The following is a 21,996-nucleotide window of genomic DNA, read 5'->3' on the forward strand; positions in this document are numbered from 1 at the left end:
GTTCTAAGAGGGAAGTTCATACCAAGTGGCTACATAAAATTGTAGATATTTCATTAGAACTGCATGAAATAATTCCCAAGAGAGAAATAATCAAGAAACAAGCATGAAAAAAAATCAGGACTGAAATCAATGAAATAGTAACAAACAGAATAAAACACAACAACAACAACAAAAACTAAAATGGTCTATGAGAGTTGATTCTTTTAAAAATTTCAACAAGATTGGCAAACAATTAGCCAAATTAACTAGAAGATGGAGAGGGAAATCTAAATTAATAAAATTAGAGATTAATAGGGAGACATCATAACAAAATAAATAAAATATTAATCCTAATTATTAGAAGTTATTTGGGTCATGAAAAATCAACAAAGTAATTATGTTCCTAATATACAAAGTTCAACATATCAGTAAGAAAAAAATCTAATTGTAAACATGTAACTTTGATAGTCACTTCACAAAGCAAGCTATCAAGAAGCAATTGCATTTTCCCAATTCAATTGTTGGCAAAGAAAAGTAAATTAAAGCAATGAGGTGCTATTATTCATATTTCTAGAATATTTCATATTAACACAGCAGCACTATCAACTCTTAATTGAAAGAGTAAAGTGAAATAAGTACTCATGCTTTGTTAGTCGGAGTGTAAACACATACCCAGTTAAGAGAAAGTATTTGGTATTACCTGCTAACGTTGAAAAATACACATTCCATAGTGCTGCAACGACCAATCTGACTCATGAATAAAAAATGTGAACTGACAGACATAAATAGAAGTATCCACATGATTTTATCCATAGTTGCTCCAACACTTTAAATTTCTATCAAGAGTAAGATGCTTAATATACAAAAGTACATTTTTACTACATAATAATGAAAATAAATAAAATAAAGCTATATCAAAAACATTAGTCATGGGGCTGGAGAGATGGCTCAGAGGTTAAGAGCACTGCCTGCTCTTCCAAAGATCCTGAGTTCAATTCCCAGCAACCACATGGTGGCTCACAACCATCTGTAATGGGGTCTGGTGCCCTCTTCTGGCCTGTAGGCATACAAGGAGGCTGAACACTGTATACACAATAAATAAATATTTAAAAAAAAAAAACATTAGTCATATAAAAAGAATATTGAACAAGGGCCTGCTGAAGGATCTTCTTTATATAAATTAAAGAACTGGAAAAATACTCCATTTAGGAAGAAGGAGAGATTCTCCTAAAGAAATAAGAGTAGTGATCTGGAAAATGCAGAGAGGATTCTGGGGTCAGGAAGTTGGTTGTTAATTGGGTGTTTCTGAGTCATAGTTCAGGGAGTTGGGCAAGTGTTAATCTATGTCTTAGTGCCTGTGAATACTGCTAGTATACTATAGAAAAATAAAAAAAATCAAAACATTTTGTTATTATCTATCACCAAATTAGGAGTTAAAATAAAAGCAAAAAACTATAACTTATCAAAAAATATCTCTTTGCATTCAGGTTTTCTATATCTCCTCCATTTATCCTGAAGTGTGCATTCAACTGGCCATCTAAACCTAGAAAAGTCCTCTGACTAATCCCAAAATGGTGTTATTATATACAGTATCTTTGTGTACCATATTTTAAATAACTGGATAATAGAATTTATTTTTTTCAAACTTATTTCTACTGCTTATAGATTAACCAGCGGTAACTGACATAATCCTCTTAATCTTCTTGTCACATTCTTTGAGAGGCTAAAGGAGAAAAATCACTTTTCAAACTGGTCATTCTAAAATACTCATTAATAGTCTTACTTAAAAACAGAACTTTAAATTATACAAAGATAGTAAGAATGACACTAAAACTAACAACGAAAAATTGAACATCCCCATTTGCTAGAGAAGAAAGGAGTATTACCTATTTAGATCACATTTTTATAAAAACTCTATTTGTTAACTATAGTATCTAAAGGAAGGGACAGAGATGGAGTGGTCAGTAAAGTGCTTGTTGAGCAAGCACGGCAACTTGAGTTCAGATCCCTAGCAGTCACATAAGCCAGGCCTGACAGCACAAGTCAATAACCCCAGCACCACAGGGATGCTGAGAGGAGCCCCGGTGGTCAGTGTCCAGGCCTTCTACAAACCAGTTAACCCCAAGCTCACTAAGAGGCCCTGTCTCAGAAAAATAAGGATGCACACACACATGTATGTTACACACACAAACACGTATATATACATGAACACATATATACATACACCTAAAACTGCTTAAAAATTAGTGATGTAACCTTATTTGCTGTTAGAAAATATTTTATTAAACATTCTCATTGTCACTATTACACAATCACTTTTGAACTCACCAAGAAATCACATTCCAGCTCTTGGTTCTGGTGAACCTAAAGCAGCTATCACTTGTCTGTGTCCTAAGAATGCTCACTTTTAGAAGGCCTTTCCTTTAAAAATAGCCAGGTTATTAAAACCCAGAAGGCAGATAACAAGTAGCATTACATCTGAAGGTGTGGAGCATGTACTGGAGTGAGAGAATTCTAAAGAGCGACAAACTTCAATCACATCTTCAAAGACATTGTTAAATTGATGATTGACCTAGAAATTCTAGCTCACATTATCCTGTTTCACTGATCCGTACAACACTACAACAAGCAACACGAAATATCCAGATTCGCAGCAGATAATCCTCATGCACCTTGGAGTTCTTCCTACTTATCCTACGTGCCAGTGGAAAGTAAATTCTGAACAATCCTGAGGCACTTGCAGTAATATCTTCTAATGTTTTCTCTGACTACTTGCAAGTAAGAAAATGATTTGCCTTGAAAAATTTTTTTTTTTAAATTTTATTGAGCTCTACATTTTTCTCTGCTCCCCTCCCTGCCTTTCCCCTCCCCTTCAGCCCTCTCCCAAGGTGCCCATGCTCCCAATTTACTCAGGAGATTTTGTCTTTTTCTACTACCCTTGTAGATTAGATCTATGTATTTCTCTCATTGTTTTCTAGATCCTCTGGGATTGTGGGATGGTTTTCTTTCTTTGAGGCTTTCTTTTAGTATAGAAATATTTATTATATGTCCTCACTGTACAGAATATCAAGTCTCCAATTGAGTGTGATGGTGTTTAGAGCATGGTATCATTCTCAAAAAGTGACTGAGTATTTGATTTTATCCATTGTAGAATAGTATTAAAGGCAAATGATTGATCCTGCTAAAGAGATTTGATAAATGTTATATGTAAGGAGTTATATTGTTTAGAGACTGCCCATGAACTTGTGTTGTCCCTAAAGAAGCAGATCTTAAGTATAAGCCTCAGTAAAGATACTAAAACAGTTTGGGAGAAAAGAATAGGTAGCATAGAAACACAGTGGCTTCTGCACTGGGGGAATAATTATTAAAACAAAGAGAATGAGGCTTACCGAAAGAAGGTGACTCTCGTCCGTCCTCTAGTCCTGAATCTCTCTCTCTGTCCCTCTTCCTGTGCTTATGACCACGATGCCTGTGACGACGGTGACTTTTTCTTCCACCCAGGGGCACATGAACTCCAATAAATAATGTTCGATGACCTTCATTACAAAACAAGTACATGAATTAAACCTCTCAGTAATTCAGAACACAGAAGATGATGATCTCCTTGTTAAGAGAATCTTAGTTAAATCCAATTCAAAATGGTAAATTATTTCTGAATACTTACAGGGTAAGCTTGGTATTTCTTTTATCGTAGTTTTTAAAAAGATACTTAGTTAAGTGTACCACAGATGTAAACGTAAAATTAATAATAGTAGGCAATTTGCTGTAGTTTTGCAACTATTCTTGTTATTAACTGTCTTAATAATGTATCTGTTATTATTCACCATACCATAATTATAATTATATTCTTCATTAGAAAATTATCTGCTTTCTCCCTACACTTACTTGTTTTATTTTAAAAATTTTCTACTACTATTTATAATAAAAAGATTATAATTGTGTCCCTACAAAATGACAAAGATGTTTTTATTTTTTTTCAGCCATTTTCTTCTTTGTGTTTCATTTCATTCATATTATTTCCTTTGTTGACTCCTCTTTTATTTACTCACTGAAAGCTGGGGATGACATTGTCTATCCTTGCATGTGTGTGTGTGCACTATAAGCGCTAAGACATACACCTTGATGTCAGCCTTCTCTCTTGAACTCACAATCTACAGATTATCTTACCCACCAGACATTGCCACTAAAACAATCTTCTCAGAGACATTTCATCTTCAACAAGTCTATGAAACTCATGTTTTTCTTTTGCTCAGGTATGAATTATCATCTATCTTAATGAATATACCATCTATCCATTCATCTCAGATTCTCTTCACTATCCCAACGGGTACTGTCTTGTTTTGGACTCTCATCAAATTTCAGCAAGATTATTAGAACATCTATTTCCCCCTTTGATTGTTACATTTTGGTATAGCATCAATACTGAGGCAATTATTTTGGAAGTTTTAAGGTCTTATTCTAGATTACATTCTAAATAACCATTGTGTCTATACTGTAATCTGAATAGCCTACATATCTAGAATTTACTTTAAATATCAAATTAGTTCATTAGATTTTACCTAAATGTCTTAATAATTATGTACAAAGAAAAACTTGCACATAAATAGCTATAGTAACTTTGTTCACAGCTATACATGTCACTGAATCGGAATAAAGAAATTTATTTTCAAAAAATAAGCAATTAAGAGAAAATATGTATAAGTAAAGCATAACTTACAAAATTATATTGTTTGACTCCCTTAAGAAAATACTTATATTTTCTTAAACTCTAAACTCTAAAACTTTCCTCAAGCACAAAATAGTACATATGCCGTAATACCAATTCCTGGGGCTATTTATCTCCTCCAAAACCTCAAATGTTAAATATTCAACACTGATTGTGACAAATTTGGAACCTTGGCATTCACAGAGGCAATCAAAGTAAGACAATGTTATAAAGTAACCCAGATGCAATCAGCATTCTGAAAGAGGAGAGATTAAAACATCAGTTGCTTTCTAAGTAGGGACACACAGAAGAATATGAGAGACTGCTACCTACCCCTGCCATAGGAGCCCTACATCTAGAATTATAAGAAAATTAAATTCTGTTGTCTTAAGCCATCCTGTGACATCTTGTAATGGCACTCCTATCTAACTAACACACAGAGAGAACCCTAACTAAAATTCTTATGGTAATGTTAAATTTCAGGAATTTGAAAACAGTCAACCTAAATAGAATGCTTTTTGCAATTGATTCCTGCTAAGAAAGGGTAAACAAATTTTCCAATTTTCTCTCATGGACTATTACCAGGTATACCATCTACACCAGGGCAGGCTACATGCCCAGAAGTAGGTAGACAACACAAAACAAACTCTCTAAAACTTTCTCTCTGTCTCTGTCTCTGTCTCTCTCTCTGTCTCTCTCTCTGTATCTCTCTCTCTTGTTTTTTGTTTGGTTTTGGATTTTTTGATCTTTGTTTTTGTTTTATATTTGTTTGGAGAAAGAAAAAGGATGAAATTGGGTGGGTAGAGAGGATTTGGGAGAATTTGGGGAAGTGTAAAAATATGATCAAATTAAAAAATGTTTCATAAAAATAAATAAATAAATATATTATTTGCATATCAAAACCCAATCATCCCTGTAATTTAGACTGAAAGCTAAAAATGTGATCACTCTACTCAATTTCTTGCCAAATTGTGCCTGAGAGTTTTCTTCAAGAAGTCTTTGGAAACTTAATCCAAATCCTTCCTTCATTAAGTCTTTGTTAAATGAAAAGCTCGATACCAGAGAAATCTCCATAGAACTTACAATGAATTCTGAGAATAATAGATGCAAATAAAAAACAGTTGTGGACTGGGATAAATATCTCCCCTAAAGATCAGAACTTATTTTTTTAATATGTGTGTCAGCAAAGAGAAAATACACTTTTTCCCATAGAACAAAACAATGACTTAATAAAAACAATATTACCTCTGTGAACAAACCATATTAAACCTTGGTTTGACACTTAAATTATGTTGATACTATTGTGTTGTAAAGAATCAAAATTGTAAATATTTTAATTATAGAACAACAGCATCACTAAAGCAGTTCTTGATGTAGAGGTGGCTGCAGCATGTATAATGTTTATGTTGCACAACAAAGAAAGAGATACATTTGGTGGCTAATGTTAATAACAATATGTCTTTGTCTGTCCTGAAGGAAGTCAAACCATGTGCTCACGAAGAGAATTGGGTTTTATCTGTGAAATGACTATACCACACAGCTGGTACATAATTACTGGGTTGCTATAACTATTTAGATATGTCAATTACAGGGAATAGTCAAGTACATATATTAAGCTGAGTAAGCATGTGATTTTAACAAAATGTAGACTCTAAAAGTGTCTAAAAACACAAGACATTGTTTATTTTAATTTATCAAAAATTTCTAATGCAACAGAAAGTTTTTGTTGAGGAAAATAATAGGGAAAAAGAAGAAATTCAATATGAATTCATGTGTGCATACAGCAAGGAGATATAATTAGACTGCTACATGTTTTGTTTTGCTAAAAGAAAAAGAAAGCATTAAATGAGTACCGGTCACATTTACCTGCTCTTGTTCCATATTTGTATTCATTACAAAGAAAAACCTCATTAATGACTATACTAGGTAGAAAGTAGAAATCTTGAAAGCCTCACCGTTGTTGATCAAAAGAGGCATAGCCAAGACCTCCATCTAGTTTAAAAGGTATTGTGGCATAATATGGCTATATAACTCTTGTACATATACCCAAAGGACTCTAAAGCCTGTTAAGGTAATAGTTGCTCATTCATTTTCATTGCTCTTCTATTCATAATATCCAGAGATTGAAAATAGACTAAAGGCCCACCAACTAATGACTAGATAATGAAAACATTATATATTTAAACAATAAAATTATTGCTCAACTGTTAAAAAGTTAAAGTATAAAATTTGCAAGTAAATGAGTGAAATTAGGAATAATCATCCTGAGTAGGGTAACCCAGACCCCAAAAGACAAATACTGCATGTTAGCTTTTATACTTTCAATATATGTGCTATAATCCAAATAGCCACAGAGGTTAAGTACCTATTAAGGGACCAAAGAGGAGGAGAGGATCTCACAAGGAGTGGAAGTGGAATAGAGTGTCGGATAAAGAGGAAACTAGAAGAGGAGGATTGAATAGGGAGTGGATAGGAAAGCAGGGTAAGGGAAGGAGGATGGGGAAAGACAACTTCACCAAAGGCCTTTTGAAAAAACCTATGGAAACCTAAAAGGAGAAGCATCCTAAAATATAAATATATGAAAGTAATTATATGGAGTCAGTATATAATGCAGGAGACAATGCCTCAATTAGACATATTATGACACCAAGTAAAAGTTCCAGGGCCAGGAATGAGTTACATCTTGCTTAGTCATTAGCCAAATATCACAGGGTATTTCCAAGACTCTTGGTGGCTCTCAACAACCTGATGGTAGGTCCTAGTTCTGAGGACAATACTTACAGGTTTTTATTTTCTATTGCTTTTGAGAATTCCAGCCACCATGCAAGCATGTTCAAATCAGGAGAGCAAATGATGAGATCATGTGCGAGGCTGAGGAATAACTAGTCAGCTTTTGTTGACTACAGCTGTAGGAGTCAGCTAGTTTAGGACAGAACGAATAACTAGTAGATTTCCACCCAAACTGATGATCTGTAAATAATTTAATCTTTGTTGCTGTGAACTCACCAAAAACAAACTTGGGGAGAAAAAAATTCATTTTATATCCTATAATCCCATAATCAAGAGAAGCCAGGTTAGACCCAGACCCACTGGGATACTCTCATGTGGCCCTTAAAGGAATGTAGGAGACATCTGTGTTCACCAAGTCACTGCCTCTGAAAAGGAATGACTGGAAGCTCTGTTAAAATAAGAACGTGAAGGACTGAAAAAAATTGTCAAGAAGTCACTGGACATACACAAAGGATATGGACAAGCCTCCAAACCTTTGAATTCAACATGTAATTATTGTTTATGTTGAGCTATATATCATGCCTACTATTAATTTTATTACCATACAATGAGCAGAATTGTTATAAATAATTCAACTGTAGTATTAATTCTTATTAAATAAAAATATTTGTTAAACAACAACAAAAAATTCCTCAACCATCAGACAAGGTCAAACAATTACCTAGACATACACCAAATTCTGTACAGAGTCAAATAGCTGCAGGAAGTTTTGGAATTCATACCTACGAGATGGCCATCAATCTTATTTTGTATAGGTTTTATCACCTGTCTTGAATCCATTCCTCCAGATGTGTATTTATGCCGTCCAGCAATGTAAGCACAACAAACCAGGCCACTCTCACGGTCAATTCCCCATTTATGAGGGAGATTTTATCTGTTTTAATTCATTTGTGGGCATCTAGAATTGCTGCAGTTTTAGACATAAGCATTTCACACACACTTATAAATGAGACAGCCTCTTGCATTTTAACCAGAATAGGCTTGAGTTCTATCCACAACACTGTTCAGAACCTGAGTCTAACTAGACTCTTCAGCGGTTTGCCCAATTGAGACCCTGGCACTGAAGGATGAAGGAAATCATTAGTGTACAGAATTAGTCTACAAAGTCTATAGTAAAGTGGATCCAACTGTGAAAATCCACTCACCCTGTACAAGTGGTGCATTCTACACCAAATGCAGCATCAAAAGCAAACACTGTTCTTCTGATTGTATGACATCTATAAAACACTGGAAGTTGTTCAATCTTGTAATGCATTAATCTATACTTTGAAAACGAAGAATTTTTCATATCACAATATTTTAGGCACTAAGATATCTGTATGTGTGAGAGATGTGTTTATATGTGTACATATGTGTATACGTTGCAAATGCTTGAATACATGTTCATATGTGTTAGTGAAGTAAACTTATGCCACAATGCATGATTGGAGGTCAAAGGGCAACCTCAAATATAATCTTTTTCTTCAGCCTTGTATTAGGCAGAAGTTCCTTGTTGATTCCTGATGCATACACTAGGCTACCTGGCTCTTGAATACTGTATTCTACCTCTGCTTTCCAAACTTAACTGCAGAAGTAATAAGACTACTGCTTAAGCTTTTGCACCACAAGTTGTATCTGAATTCAGTTCTTTGTTACATGCAAGACAAGCACTTATCTAGTGAACCATCTCTACAGCATGACTCCGATGTCTTTTGAGACAAAAGACATTGAGAGCATGTCTTCTGCTCTCAAGTACGTGCAAGTTGTGGAATATTATTTTAACAATGTAAAGATGCATTACAGTTGTTTATGCTGAGGAATATTACTTTAGCTGTGTAAAGGTGTGTTTCATTTGTTTCTGCTGTCTTTGTTAATGATGTAAAGAAGTGTTTGTTACATTTGTTTCACATTGCCTGTCTGATTTTTATTAGACCTTGTTGGTCTAATAAAAAGCTGAATGGCCAGTAGCAAGGCAGGAGAGGAATAGGCAGGGCTGGCAGGCAGAGAGAATAAGTAGGAGGAGAAATCCAGGCTCAAGAGAAAAAAAAGAGAAGAGAAAGAGAGTGACATGCATGGGGACAGAAGCCAGGAAGCTGTCAGCCAGACATTGAAACAGCAGAAAAGTAAGATACATAAGATATATAGAAAGAAAGGTACAAAGACCTGAGACAAAACACAGAAAAGGAGAAACAGATTAAAATAAGAGATAAGCTAAGGCTGAGCACTCAAAATTAATAATCAGTCTCCGTGTCATGATTTGGGAGCTGGTTGGTGACCCAAGAGAAAGCCTGTTACAGGGTGCAGGTAACATTCTGACCTGAGTAAGCATTACTCTGTATCTACTTTGTATATAGGTACTGCATCATTTATTATCTCTTTAATAGTCTGCATAATGTACTATGGCTGATAAATATATAACAAAATGTCATATGAAAAGTTTGAGGGTGTTAAAAATAAGAAAAGCTCTAAATCAACAACATATGAAACTATGTCTAAGCACAGAATTGGCATAAAAATATGGCCTACTAAATGTCTTTTTGATAAAAAGAAAAGGGGGAAACAAAACATAAAGCAGCACGTAAATAAATGCTAAGTAACTTAGTACTAGAGATAGCTACAAGAGTTTAAAACAAAAAATGAAAGCCTATACATATCTACAGTGAGCCTTCTATTGTGTTGTGTTTTACTAATACATTCTCCTCTGATCTTCGCAAAATATTGATTTTTTAAAATATACATTACAATAATTTATACTAGCACGAAGAAACTGCTATTTTTATGATTTTTTCCACAAAATTGTAAATTAAAGCAATTCATTCAGTTTACCAATATGGCTAAGCATTAATAGAGTCAAATTTATGCTAGGCCCTGAGAGCCAGATGTGCCACTCTTTTCCTGACTCTGTGTTCACAGAAAACCTTCAGTCACAGAGAAAACAGCAACATTGACAAATCAAGACCAGGGAGTTAGGAGGATGGGAGGGATTCGGGGAGGGCGGGGTTACAGGACATCACAGCAAGGTAAAGGCAAAGATGAATCATTCTATATTTCTTGCCCCTAAATTTCCCCCTTCATTATCTTATACACTTACAATTTTCTACATTCAAAAGTAGTTTGGTCAACTCACCTTAATAAGGCAGATTTCCCTGTCTCACAAGAATTTCTGAAATAGTTCTATTATTTTGGGGATACCAAGTAAATGTCTCCTTCTGAGTAAAGAGAGTCAAAGAATAACTGGGCAGGGGGCTGGAGAGATGGCTCAGTGGTTAAGATCACTGGCTCTTCTTCCAAAGGACCCTGGCTCAACTTGCAGCACCCACATGGCAGCTCACAGCTGTCTAACTCCAGATCCAGGAAATCTGACATCCTCATACAGACGTACATGCAGGCAAAAACACCAATGCAAATAGAATAAAAATAAGTTATTTAAAAAAAATAATGGGGCAAGTAGAAAGCAGCAAAGAACTGAAATGAGGTTAGAGTCATGTGCTCTTCTGCCCCTAGTTTTTTTGGGTTTTGTTGTTGTTTTTTGTTTGTTTATTGTTGTTTTTTCTTTGGTTCATGTCATAGTATCTATTTTGGTACTTCTCATTGGGCTCTCCCATTTTCATTCTGCCCAAACCAGCTCCACCCCTATAAGTTCTTTCTCTGTTTATTAGTTTTGGTTTAATTAGAGTCCTGTAGAATGTAGTCAGGACTGTTTGTATGATCCCAAGCTTAGAACTAACCATCAGAGTGTGGTGGGCTTGCCAGTAGGTACACAATTTGATTACATGCCTCCTCCTCTCCTAAAACCTGTTGTTTGCCGAGAGCAGCTGTATGTGGTAGGGCCTGTGGATCTCTTCCATGTTTGTAGCTCACTGTCAGGAGGGATCAACCGATTCTGCAACCTTTTCTTTCATCCTTTTATTTTATGTAGCATCTAAAGAACTATTTAATAAGAAGACAAACAGAACTAAAATCCCTTGCTTTGAGATTCAAAGTTTGTAAATTATTTCTGAAATGGGCAGTATCTTACATGAAACTAAGCTGGCAGGAATGGGTACCCACCACCAGTCCCCATCAAGAACACATACTGTGGATGCAAAAAGGCTGGCAAGATTCCCATCTCAACAGCAGCCACCAGACGTGTGTGTGTGTGTGTGTGTGTGTGTGTGTGTGTGTGTGTAACTGGTTGTAGCTCCATAACTCACCCGGTTGCTAAAAACCTCCAACTGGAATTTTTATTGAGAAAGTAATTGTATATATTGCCATTAATTTTATATAAGGAAGATAAAAGACTTGTGTTACTAAGAAGTATAACACGTAAGGTTCAGGCAAGTTTTCATAGGGGTATGAAGAAAAGGAGATTACATGACTGAGTAGCACAGCACTGCCCAGGTAAACAACAAGAGAATCAACAGTTTTAATGGCAATGTCCCAAGTCCTAGAGTAGCAAGCAGTTAGTCACATAACTTTTGTGGCATCTCTTATTGCCTGCACGCCACGAGTTATCTGTCTGGTAGGAGAATTAGACCAATTGGACAGGCTGTCTGTATCAAACATTTGTCTAGAACAAACTAGAAGAGCATGTCTAGAATACAGGCTCTCTATATTTTTTTAATCTTGTTTTTCTTCACTGCTATATTCCTAGTATCAGGAATAGTATCTGGCACTTAATAATAGGCACTAATTAGAGAGTGATGGGGGCCAATGGGAAGCTAAAGAAATGATCTATAGCTCTATTAATTCTCACTAAATGGGATTCAGACTAAATGGGATATAGTCAATCATTTAGTATTAGAAATCCTTAGAAACCCTATGAAGAATCCCAGAAGTGTGTACTTGCACAATGCTTAAAGTCATACCTTGAAATAATATTTTGAAAGTTAACCAATGATAATCCATGAAATCAGACATACCCTTTCAATACCAAAATTCAGACATGAGGCACTTCTTCACATCTACTGTAATTCAAATTGCCCTTGCCTTTGAGGCAGTATAAAGCCAGTTTTGCGGCTTATTAAGTAAGACAAACATTTCATTGAACACTTGGGAAGCCCTTAACCCATATAGACAAGAAGTCCCTTTTCAGATTTCCACTAGCAGTACATGCGACGCCTAGAAAGCTTCAATGCTTTAATGAAATGTTTCAATGAAACATTAAACAAAGAGATATGAAATTCCTTCTAACGTACATTTGGGGTTTGGAAGTTCACTTAGAAATCATAAACTTTAACGCTGGAAAATTATTTAGAAATTTCCCAACTGAAACCTCTCATTTAACATTTGAAATAAACTGAAGTTTGTTGAAACACAGTCCAGGAATGGGGTTATGTGAGGAGAATTCTGAGTTCTTGAGACCACTACAAGAAAATAAGACAAGAGTCTTATGACCTCAGTTTTTTCAAAACAAAGAATTGTTCTTAAAATGTGTTTTTGTGCTCCTCCCAGGCATCGCAGGAGTGCGTTTAATGCGGGTTACTCAGTATTGCTCGCTGTTGATGTTCATTATATATTTAAACTATCCTTTAGATCCCTCTGTGCAGAAACATGGTTTTGCACTGTCACATGCAGCTTGTCCTTGTGATTGTATACAGCTTAACTCAAGAGAACTTTACTCAGGTGACCCTTCTTATTAGCATAAATTGTCTGAGGCTCTGAATAAAGTTGACTATTGCATGAGACGTTAGTCTGCCTTATTTATCGGCCCTATTCTCCCAGTTTCCACCACCTCTAAGGGTGCAGGGGCTAAAGTCAACTCATTTCTAAAACAAAATGATGCTAAGGAGCTTTATCCGCTGTTGGGTAGCACTAACAATTTAATAGTTGTTTTTTACTTTTGTAATACAGAATTCTACTATTTTTGTAACAAAATGAAAGTATATACCATCTTCCAAATAACTATCTTTTAAATGCTTTAAGTTACCACTTCTAAAGATAGTTGAGAGTATCTTGCAAACATTTCCTATGCATTTTCCTCACCTCATGCTTGCATTTGCTACATAAGACTACTACTAAGATCACACCCAAAGACTATAAATCCTTTTGCCTTTTTATTACAAATGTACCAAAATCAAAACAAAAGAAAGTCTGTAAGACAAAAACTGCTAAAAACTAATCAAAATGAAACCAACACCCTATAAAACACACACAAAACAACAAACCAAAAACATGGAGTTCATTTTGTGAGTTTCTTGATGACAAACAAAATTAGATTTTGTTTCTTAATCTATTAAGCTATTTTGTGTCTTTTAACTAGAAACTTGTGGTTATCAATGTTGAAATTTATTGTTGGACTATGTGTGTTGATTGCAGTCATTATCTTTTGCTGCTTTTATTCTAAGTTGTATTTTGTTTCAGTAATTGTAGCTCAATTTGTTTTCTTCCTAGAGTGTCATGGCTATTCCTGTTCCTTTCTTCAGTAAAAAGTACACGTCCAGATTCTCTATAGGTTTGGTTTGGTGTGTACATAAATTCTTCTGTATCGTGGAAATTTTTCCTTCATTTTTAAGTATGACAGGTAGTTTTTGCTGAGAACAATAGCTGATGTTGTCAGTCACAGTATTTTAGAATTTGGAGTGAATTCCTCCAGGCTCTTCTATCTGTACAAAGTTTCCACACGGAAATCACCTGTTACAATGATGGATTTCCCTTTGGACCCTTTTTTTTCTCTTGTAGCTTACAAACCCTTTACTTATTCATTCTTTATATTTTGTGTCTTAACTCTGATACAATATGAGAATTTCTTTTCTGGTCTTGTATATTTGGTTTGGTGTGATTCTTGTATAAATATGGATATGTCTTTCCTTAGTATGAAGAAGAATTGGGGGGGGGTCTTGTGGAAAATGTAGTCTAAGAAAATAACTTGAGATTCTTCCCCACATCTATGCCTATAATTTGAAGATATTACATTTTCATGGCTTCTGGAAGCTCATGTACCAGTTCCTTTCTGGTGTTCTTTAAAATCTTTCATATTCTTTTGTTATGTGGTCTAATTTCTCTGCTTTTATCATGGAGTCCTGATATTCTAGCTCCTTTTTCCAGTCTACGTGCAAGTATTTCTGTTGAGTTTTCAAATTGGTTTATTGAGGTTTTCAATTCCATTTTCATTCCAGGTTGAACACTCTTCAATATTTCTATCTCTTTATTGAATTCAGTTCTCAATTCCTGTACTGTCTTCATTGTTTTATTTAGCCTTCAGTTTGTTCTATCTTGAGCATTACCCAGGCATCTGCTTTAAGTTCATTCCTTTTACGTTCATTGACCTGTTTCCTGGTGTCCTCTAAATTTATTGGATTTTTTTATGAAGTTTTTTATTGTTCTTTGAATTTCTGTGCTCTGGTATTCATCTAGGTAGCTCTCATAATACAATTTTACTATAAGACTGGTAAACTGGGGTGGGGTATACTGGGCTTGGTTGGTGCACAGAATATAAAACCTGACCCTTGCCTGAAGTTTGGCAAAAGTGTACTAGGGTTCCTCAGACACAGCTGGTGCATTGGATGTAGGACCTGGTCTAGGTCTGGGGATGGGGGAAGGTGCAGGCAGAGTAGGGTCATGCATATGGACTCATCACGTTAAGTAGGGCCACAGGAGGAACAGGCCATGAGTATGGACTATGTTAGATAAGAACAGGCCAACACCTATTATGATATAAAAAGTCTTAACCACATAAGCTAACAAAACAACCTGACAACTTTATGTTTTAAAACTACAGGTTCAAGGGAATATTCAATGGGCAGGTTGGACTGCTCGAAGGAAAAAGTGTTCTTAGATAGATATTTGTTTTCAGAGAGTTTGCTGAGAGTCAGCAATAACACCTTTGAGAAAATTAGGACACACAATTTAATACTGAAGGAAGCCAAATAATGCTTTACCTACAATAGCAGGCCCCTTTAATCCTGTGGGTAAACCCTGAAGCAGGGGTAGTACATCAGAATAGTCCATGTTTTAAGAAAGAAGGATCAACTGACTGGGCTTCTTCAGGACAGCTTCCGTACTTTTGTTCTTTCATTTATCCAGTGTGTCATGGGGCAGGCTGCCTCCGTAGGCAACAGTCAACTCCTCACAGTGAGAGCAGTGACAACAAGGTACTCAGATGTGAGCCATTAGAAGGCAAAGCTACTACAACCAAGGAAATAAATGACTGAGTTCTCTTTTTATTATGTCCATGTATGCATTTATTTGTCTTTCAGGTGCAAATGTGTGGAGACAGAGTTCAACTTGTGGGAACTGGTTCTCTCCATCTACCTACTGGGTCCTGTGGCTCCAATCCAAGTCATCAGACTTGGTAGTAACCATTTTTACCCACGAAATTCATCTCACTAGCCTATACCTCAGTTTTTAAAGGGATGTATTAATGGGTAATCCTAATAACCAGTACTAGAGATATACATATTTAACAAATATGAAATAATAAATGAAAACATATCATTGTTGTACTTATTACCATCATTCATTATTTAAACATACAATATTTACACAAAATTCAAATTTAACTGGTTATTATAAATATATTAGAAGGTAAATAAAATAACAAAGTTTCAATGTATTTTCCCTTTGTTGTCTCACACTTCAGACTGTACTAATCCCACACTGATATGGAAGAGAAAAAGTAAAAATCGCTTAATCTCAATTTTTATTGATGTTTGCTTTAATCATAATCCCAAGATTATCTAGCAATAGAGATTCGACACCCTTCACTAGGCACTGACACGTGAAGCAGAATAATGCCCAGAAAGAACATGCTGGTGGTGTTAAGGAGCCTGGGTAGTGGGAAAGACACAACAGACAGTAAACAGAAGATGACCAAGCGGAGGAAACCAGTGGGAATGGAAACAGATGTCACTAATATCAATTCTGAGGATTTAGTAAGAATATAAGGTACAAAATAAGCACATAAAACTTCTCTTAGCTTTAGATAATAAAAGACAGAAATGGTACAAAACACGCACGAAACAAACAAAGGAAACAGTTTGGACAGCAAAAAAGTTCTACAATTGTTGTCACTCATCAGAATGCATAATATATGTGAATAAATAGCTAATACATTACTTCAAGCTGTTGTTGTTGAGAAGGTGATTATTTTCCACTAAATATATTGTACCTGAGATTTCAAAGATATTTTTATACACCTGGCATTTCTACTAGCTGCACTCAGAATGCTAAATTATGCTAGTTATTCTAGTAACTAAGATACACATAAATCCTAGGAAACAACAAATTTCAGATAGAGAAATTTTAATTAAAAATATTTCTATTTATAAAGTGTGTTTGTCTCCAATATGGGTCCTAATTCTCTTCCATTTAAAACATTTGTGCTATCTGCACCACTAAATATGCTCCTTAAAGTCATATTATTTTCCATTACACGAAGGAAGTAGCCATCACCTCTATAACTTCAGTGTTGCTTCCCAGTACAGGTACTCTCACACTTACTCCTAAACTACATCATCCTGCATATCACTCCTATGTTACCTAATTCCAGGTCCATCCAGATCTTATAAGCCTGTGTGTGAATTATAAACCAATTAATAGCAGAGGTGCTTGCCTTTTGGTGTGTTAGGAGGATAAGAAAAATAAGTCAATATAAATAAGACTTTTTTCAATTTTAAAATTGAAAATATATTTCGATTAAAAATTTTTATGTAATGTCATTTTTGTTTCTATGAGTAATTTTTTATCACAAATGACTTAATTATAGTCACTAAGCCTGTGGGTTGTGAAGTGTTTGGGAGTTGCAGATCAGATATTTGCATTACAATTCATAACAGTAGCAAAATTACATTTATGAAGTAGCAATGAAAAAATGAATTATGGATGTTTGCCTTTGTTTAGAATGTTGGTTACAAGTTGTTACAGATAATGGCCAGGAGAAAAGCTCATCAAAGCAGATTTGATTCAGAGTTCTTGCTTTAAAAAAAAAAAAAAGAGGGGGTGCTGTGAAACAATGGTCTGTACCCTGTCTATTGTATTTTAATAAAATGCTGATTGACCAGTAGCCAGTCAGGAAGTAGAGGTGGGGCAAGGAGAACAGGGGAATTCTGGGAAGAGGAAAGTCACAGTCTGCAATCATCCAGACACAGAGGAAGCAAGATGTGACTACCTTGCCAAAAAAGGTACCAAGCTACATGGCTAACACAAACAAGAATTATGGGCTAATATAAGTGTTAATAAGAAGCCTGAGCTAATAGGCCAATCAGTTTATAATTAATGTAGACCTCTGTGTGTTTCTTTGGGACTAAATGACTGCAGGACCTGGTAGGACAGAAACCTTGGTCAACATTCTTGGACTTGGATATTATTTTCTGTGTGCCATACAAAATATCTTCAATAGATAATGTGTATTATCAACAATGTTGGTGTTGATTAAAGTTGTTTTCAAATATTATATCAGCTATAGCTATCAATTTATAGAATTAGTGAAACTAAAGATAAGACTCAAAAACTCTTAAACTAACTAAAATTTAAAAGCTTTATTGCAATGTGAAATTTAAAAATATTGTGCTTTTTAATGCTTAAATTGAAAAACACTCAATGGATAATTAGTTATGATTACCTCTACTTAAGACTACCTAAGTTTTACCTCTCATTCAAATAACAAGCCTTATATACCTTATATCTAAGACAAGAAAAAAATCAAAGTTAAAACATTAAAAATTAAAGTTAATTCTGCATAAGCATTAAATATAGTGTGATAATTGCTAATACTATGCTACTCTGTTCCTAAGTATTATTTGAAATACTCTATTTGAGTTTCTAAAAATCCTTAAGATATACCTATTGCTATCAGTGTGCTAACAGTTGAGAGAACAGAGAAGCAGAAAGTTAACTTAAGGCCCTATGCTAATGAAAGGAGAGACCTGGCATTTGAACCTATGCAGTCTGCTGTTAGAGTGTGTACGATTAAACTCTACCGTGTCCACTATATTATCAGTCCTTCTCATTGAAGACAACACGTAGAAATGGAGTTTCTTTCTCATTCTGCTACCTGAATCAAAAACCAACTGTCCTAAGTCTCTGCTCTTGAGAACCTGCTCTGACAATCTTCTTGTCCTAGCATATCTCATATGATACGAATATCTATTTTTATTGATGTGGGATTCCTCTCTGTATGCTGTGAATATGTTTTATTACCACTGGTTATTAAAGAAGCTGCTTTATCCTGTGGCAGGGCAGAATATAACTAGGCAGGAAAACTTAACTGAATACAGGAAGAAAGAAGGCAAAATCAGGCAGACACCATGTAGCCACTCAAGAAGCAAGATGTGAAGTAACAAACCATGAGCCTCATGGTAAATATAAAATAATAGAAATGGGTTAATTAAAGATGTAAGAGCTAGCTAGGCATATGCATGAGCCGTTGGCCAAACGGTGTTGTAATTAATATAGTTTTTTGTGATTATTTGGGTTTGGGAGGACAGAAAATGAAAACATAGTCTCCTTTTACATTTTCTTTTCATTATGTAATTAAGTATAATTCCTTGGAACAGGTTTTATAGAAAAGATGGCAACAGTCTCTAGAATATTGGATGGATCGAACAAATATCTGTGCATAAACAAATGCTTCTCACCATTTTCAGGTCTGCCTGTTGGCATCCAACACTGTACCAAAAAATCATATCTACATCACACCAGCACACCATAATTACTTTAATATCAACATTTTCCATTTTTCACAACTGAAAATTTTACATTTCTCTTTGTAATGCCTATGGATTAGGCATATCAACTATGCCACCAAAATAATAACTCACCTTCTAAATCTTCTTTCTCAAAATGTGTTTTGAGAATAGAACGTGTTCCACCTCTATCCACAACTGCTTCTTCATCATTTCTCTATAGAGTAAGGAAAAATGAAATAAAGTAAATATATGTATACATATTCTCAATTTCAAAAAGTAAGCTTTAATATGACCTACTATTTAGATATTTAGTCTGCTAGATTATCAAATATTGAGTTAAAAGAGAAACTAAAATAAATGTGTCCAAATATTCAGAGTAATAAATTATTTGACTTCACATTGACAATACTCTTACATTCCTGCTGGCATCACTTTTTAGTGAGATGAAAAACAGAAAATAAATCCTGTCAGTTTAGTAATGGTCACTATTATCCCTGATAAAGAACTATTATTAACAAGATCACATTTTTAACTACACAAGGAAAATATGAAAATCGTTAGTATTGACACCACAAATGTTATGGCGGGGTGAAATAATTCCACTTCCATTAAAAACTGATCTAGTCCCTTGAAAGCAATTAGTAGGCAATTATTAGATAATGAAAGCCCTAATTATTTTTGCTTAAGTGTGAGGCACCTTATTGAATAAGAGTATAAATTATTATCATGTACATTAAATCTTCATTTAGTTTCCATATATATTTTCCAATTTAGAATGGCTGGACAGATACTACCATATAAACCTTGTACACATGCACAAAACATATTAAATAATCTGGAATTCAGCAAAATAAGGGGAAAGCATTTAATGTAATCAGTGTGATCACCATGATGAAAAAGAACACAATACTAAATAGTGGAACTATTCCCAGATTTTATCTGCTTGTGAATATATAAAAAATTTGATTTTAACATAAACACAACATAACAGGAGAAATACTTCAAAGAGTGAAGCTTCTGGGATCTGTTTCTAAGTCAATTCTAGTATTGTGACTGGTTAAAAAAATCTTTAAAAACCAAAAAGTACATTGTAAAAGAGAAGAACCTTTTCTTTCTATCCATCCATTTACGTTGAACCGTCAGATACGGGTGACAACTTCCTTTCGCTGGAAATACAGTCTTTGACTAAGTTCAATAACATCCCTGAACCGGGATTGTTAAAGGCAAAAAGGACAAGTGGAACTGGGACACACATGACAGGTCTTAGTTACCAAAGACAAGACATATATGTTTAGCATATGGAAAACAAAATCAAAATAGTGATAAAAAATGGTCTGATTCTCAGAGACCTAAAACACTCGTTGTTGATCAAGGAGTTTTAGAAGGGAGGCAAATGGACAGTTTGTTAAATTCTTATTTGATATATATGAATGAAGAAGTTCCAGGCTAGATAAACCAAGTGTCTACTTAGACCTATTAAAGCATAGCAATGGCTGCTCTATCAGTTCCCATACTTGATTCAATTTACAACTCCAAAGATTTAAATAAGAGAAAATACAGATCTACTTGACCAAAAATCCTGCTACACTGACCCAAATTTATAGTCTTTATCATAACCATCTCCAAAAGAACATACCACCTTTTACCAAGACGACTAAGCACTGAAAAAAGGAAATCAAACACATGGGAGTTACTGGGTCCTGTCCCTGGACTGACACTAATGGCAGGGAACATATAGCTAGAGCAGGCTAGATGACTGTAAGTAATCATCAGAGTTATAGCTTATGCCCATCTCATGGGTCCAGTGGGTTCCGTAACCAAGCTTGTGTTTTTTTTCTCATGAGGTCGAGTGAATAACAGAAAGAGACACAGGTTATGGTTAGAAAAGTGTTCAATACAAGAGTGATGGTTTTCTTTCAAGTCAGCCCTTTGCATAGCTGATGGCTGAAAGAAAGATGCCAGTATAAAGAACTAAGACATGTAGGGGAAAATCAATTAAAATATTATTTTAGCAAGTTCCAGAAAAGAAAAAAGAATCTAAGTGCAAAACTACTATGAAGGGACTCCATTTTCCTGAGGTCTAGAAGGAGGATCGGGAGAGCTGATGTATATACTCTGAGAAAGAAGGGAACATCAAGTAAAGAAGTTCCTACTGCACAGCCTTGGGGCATGGGTGATAGAGGCTTTGTTATTTACCAACTTAACAAAATGAGTAGCATTGAAGAAATGAGCCACAGATAAGAATAAACACTCAAAACACAAGCATCAGATATTACGCAGTAATTCTTTAATACTAACTTCTTTTATGTTTTATCAGCTATTTTTTAAGTTGGAAAGCAAAAATATGTAAAGCTACTTAGAGAATAATTTTGTAGTTGATATTATAAGACTTCTAAGAGGTAACTAACTCTATGAACTCTAATTTGAGATGGCTAAGGCATAGGATCCTGAGAGAAAATCATCAAAATTCACTATCTTCGTCTGAAGCATGAAAGGAAGTTAAGACCCCGTGAGAGAGACCATGGCAACACGACATGTATCCAGTTAACTTGTCTGAGTTGTTTACTAATTCTTTAATATTTTCAGAAGATTAGGCGCTAGGCTGGTGGGGGCAGGGGGTATTGCATACTTGTCTGTTTTCCTACTGAAAAGATGAACTGAAGAGAGATGCTAGGGCAATATGAAGACACCATTGCCAGGGACATAAAATGGGGAAAAGTATACTTCACACATATTCCACTTTGTATCAAGTAAGATTGGGAAGTTCTCATGTCCATAAGAAGGACTGAATTATTTACACCTATAAATGCCTTTTAGTTACAGCAAATAATATTGGCAGTTTGGCACCCATTTCTTACAAATGTACATGGCCTTAAGATAAAGGAGTATAGATGTTTTTGACCTAACAAGATCAACTGTTGTGTGCTTCACATGTGC

At 35.0% G+C, this 21,996-nt stretch overlaps 1 protein-coding gene across 3 annotated transcripts in view; it reads right to left on the minus strand.

Annotated features, from left to right (window-relative positions):
* Slc4a10 (solute carrier family 4 member 10) overlaps positions 1–21,996 on the minus strand; it is a 204,074-nt gene that overhangs the window by 105,003 nt on the left and 77,075 nt on the right. For all 3 annotated transcript variants that reach the window (XM_050122411.1, XM_050122405.1, XM_050122421.1), the window contains exons 2-3: positions 19,192–19,273; positions 3,369–3,515 (exon numbers count right to left, since the gene is read on the minus strand). In XM_050122411.1, coding sequence (XP_049978368.1) covers positions 3,369–3,515; positions 19,192–19,273 — 229 coding nt within the window. The remainder of the gene's footprint in view (positions 1–3,368; positions 3,516–19,191; positions 19,274–21,996) is intronic.

The sequence above is a fragment of the Alexandromys fortis genome, unplaced genomic scaffold, assembly GCF_014885135.2.
Source record: "Alexandromys fortis isolate MF-2015 unplaced genomic scaffold, M_Fortis_MF-2015_v1.1 scaffold_8_9099976_23576923, whole genome shotgun sequence".
NCBI lineage: Eukaryota > Metazoa > Chordata > Mammalia > Rodentia > Cricetidae > Alexandromys > Alexandromys fortis.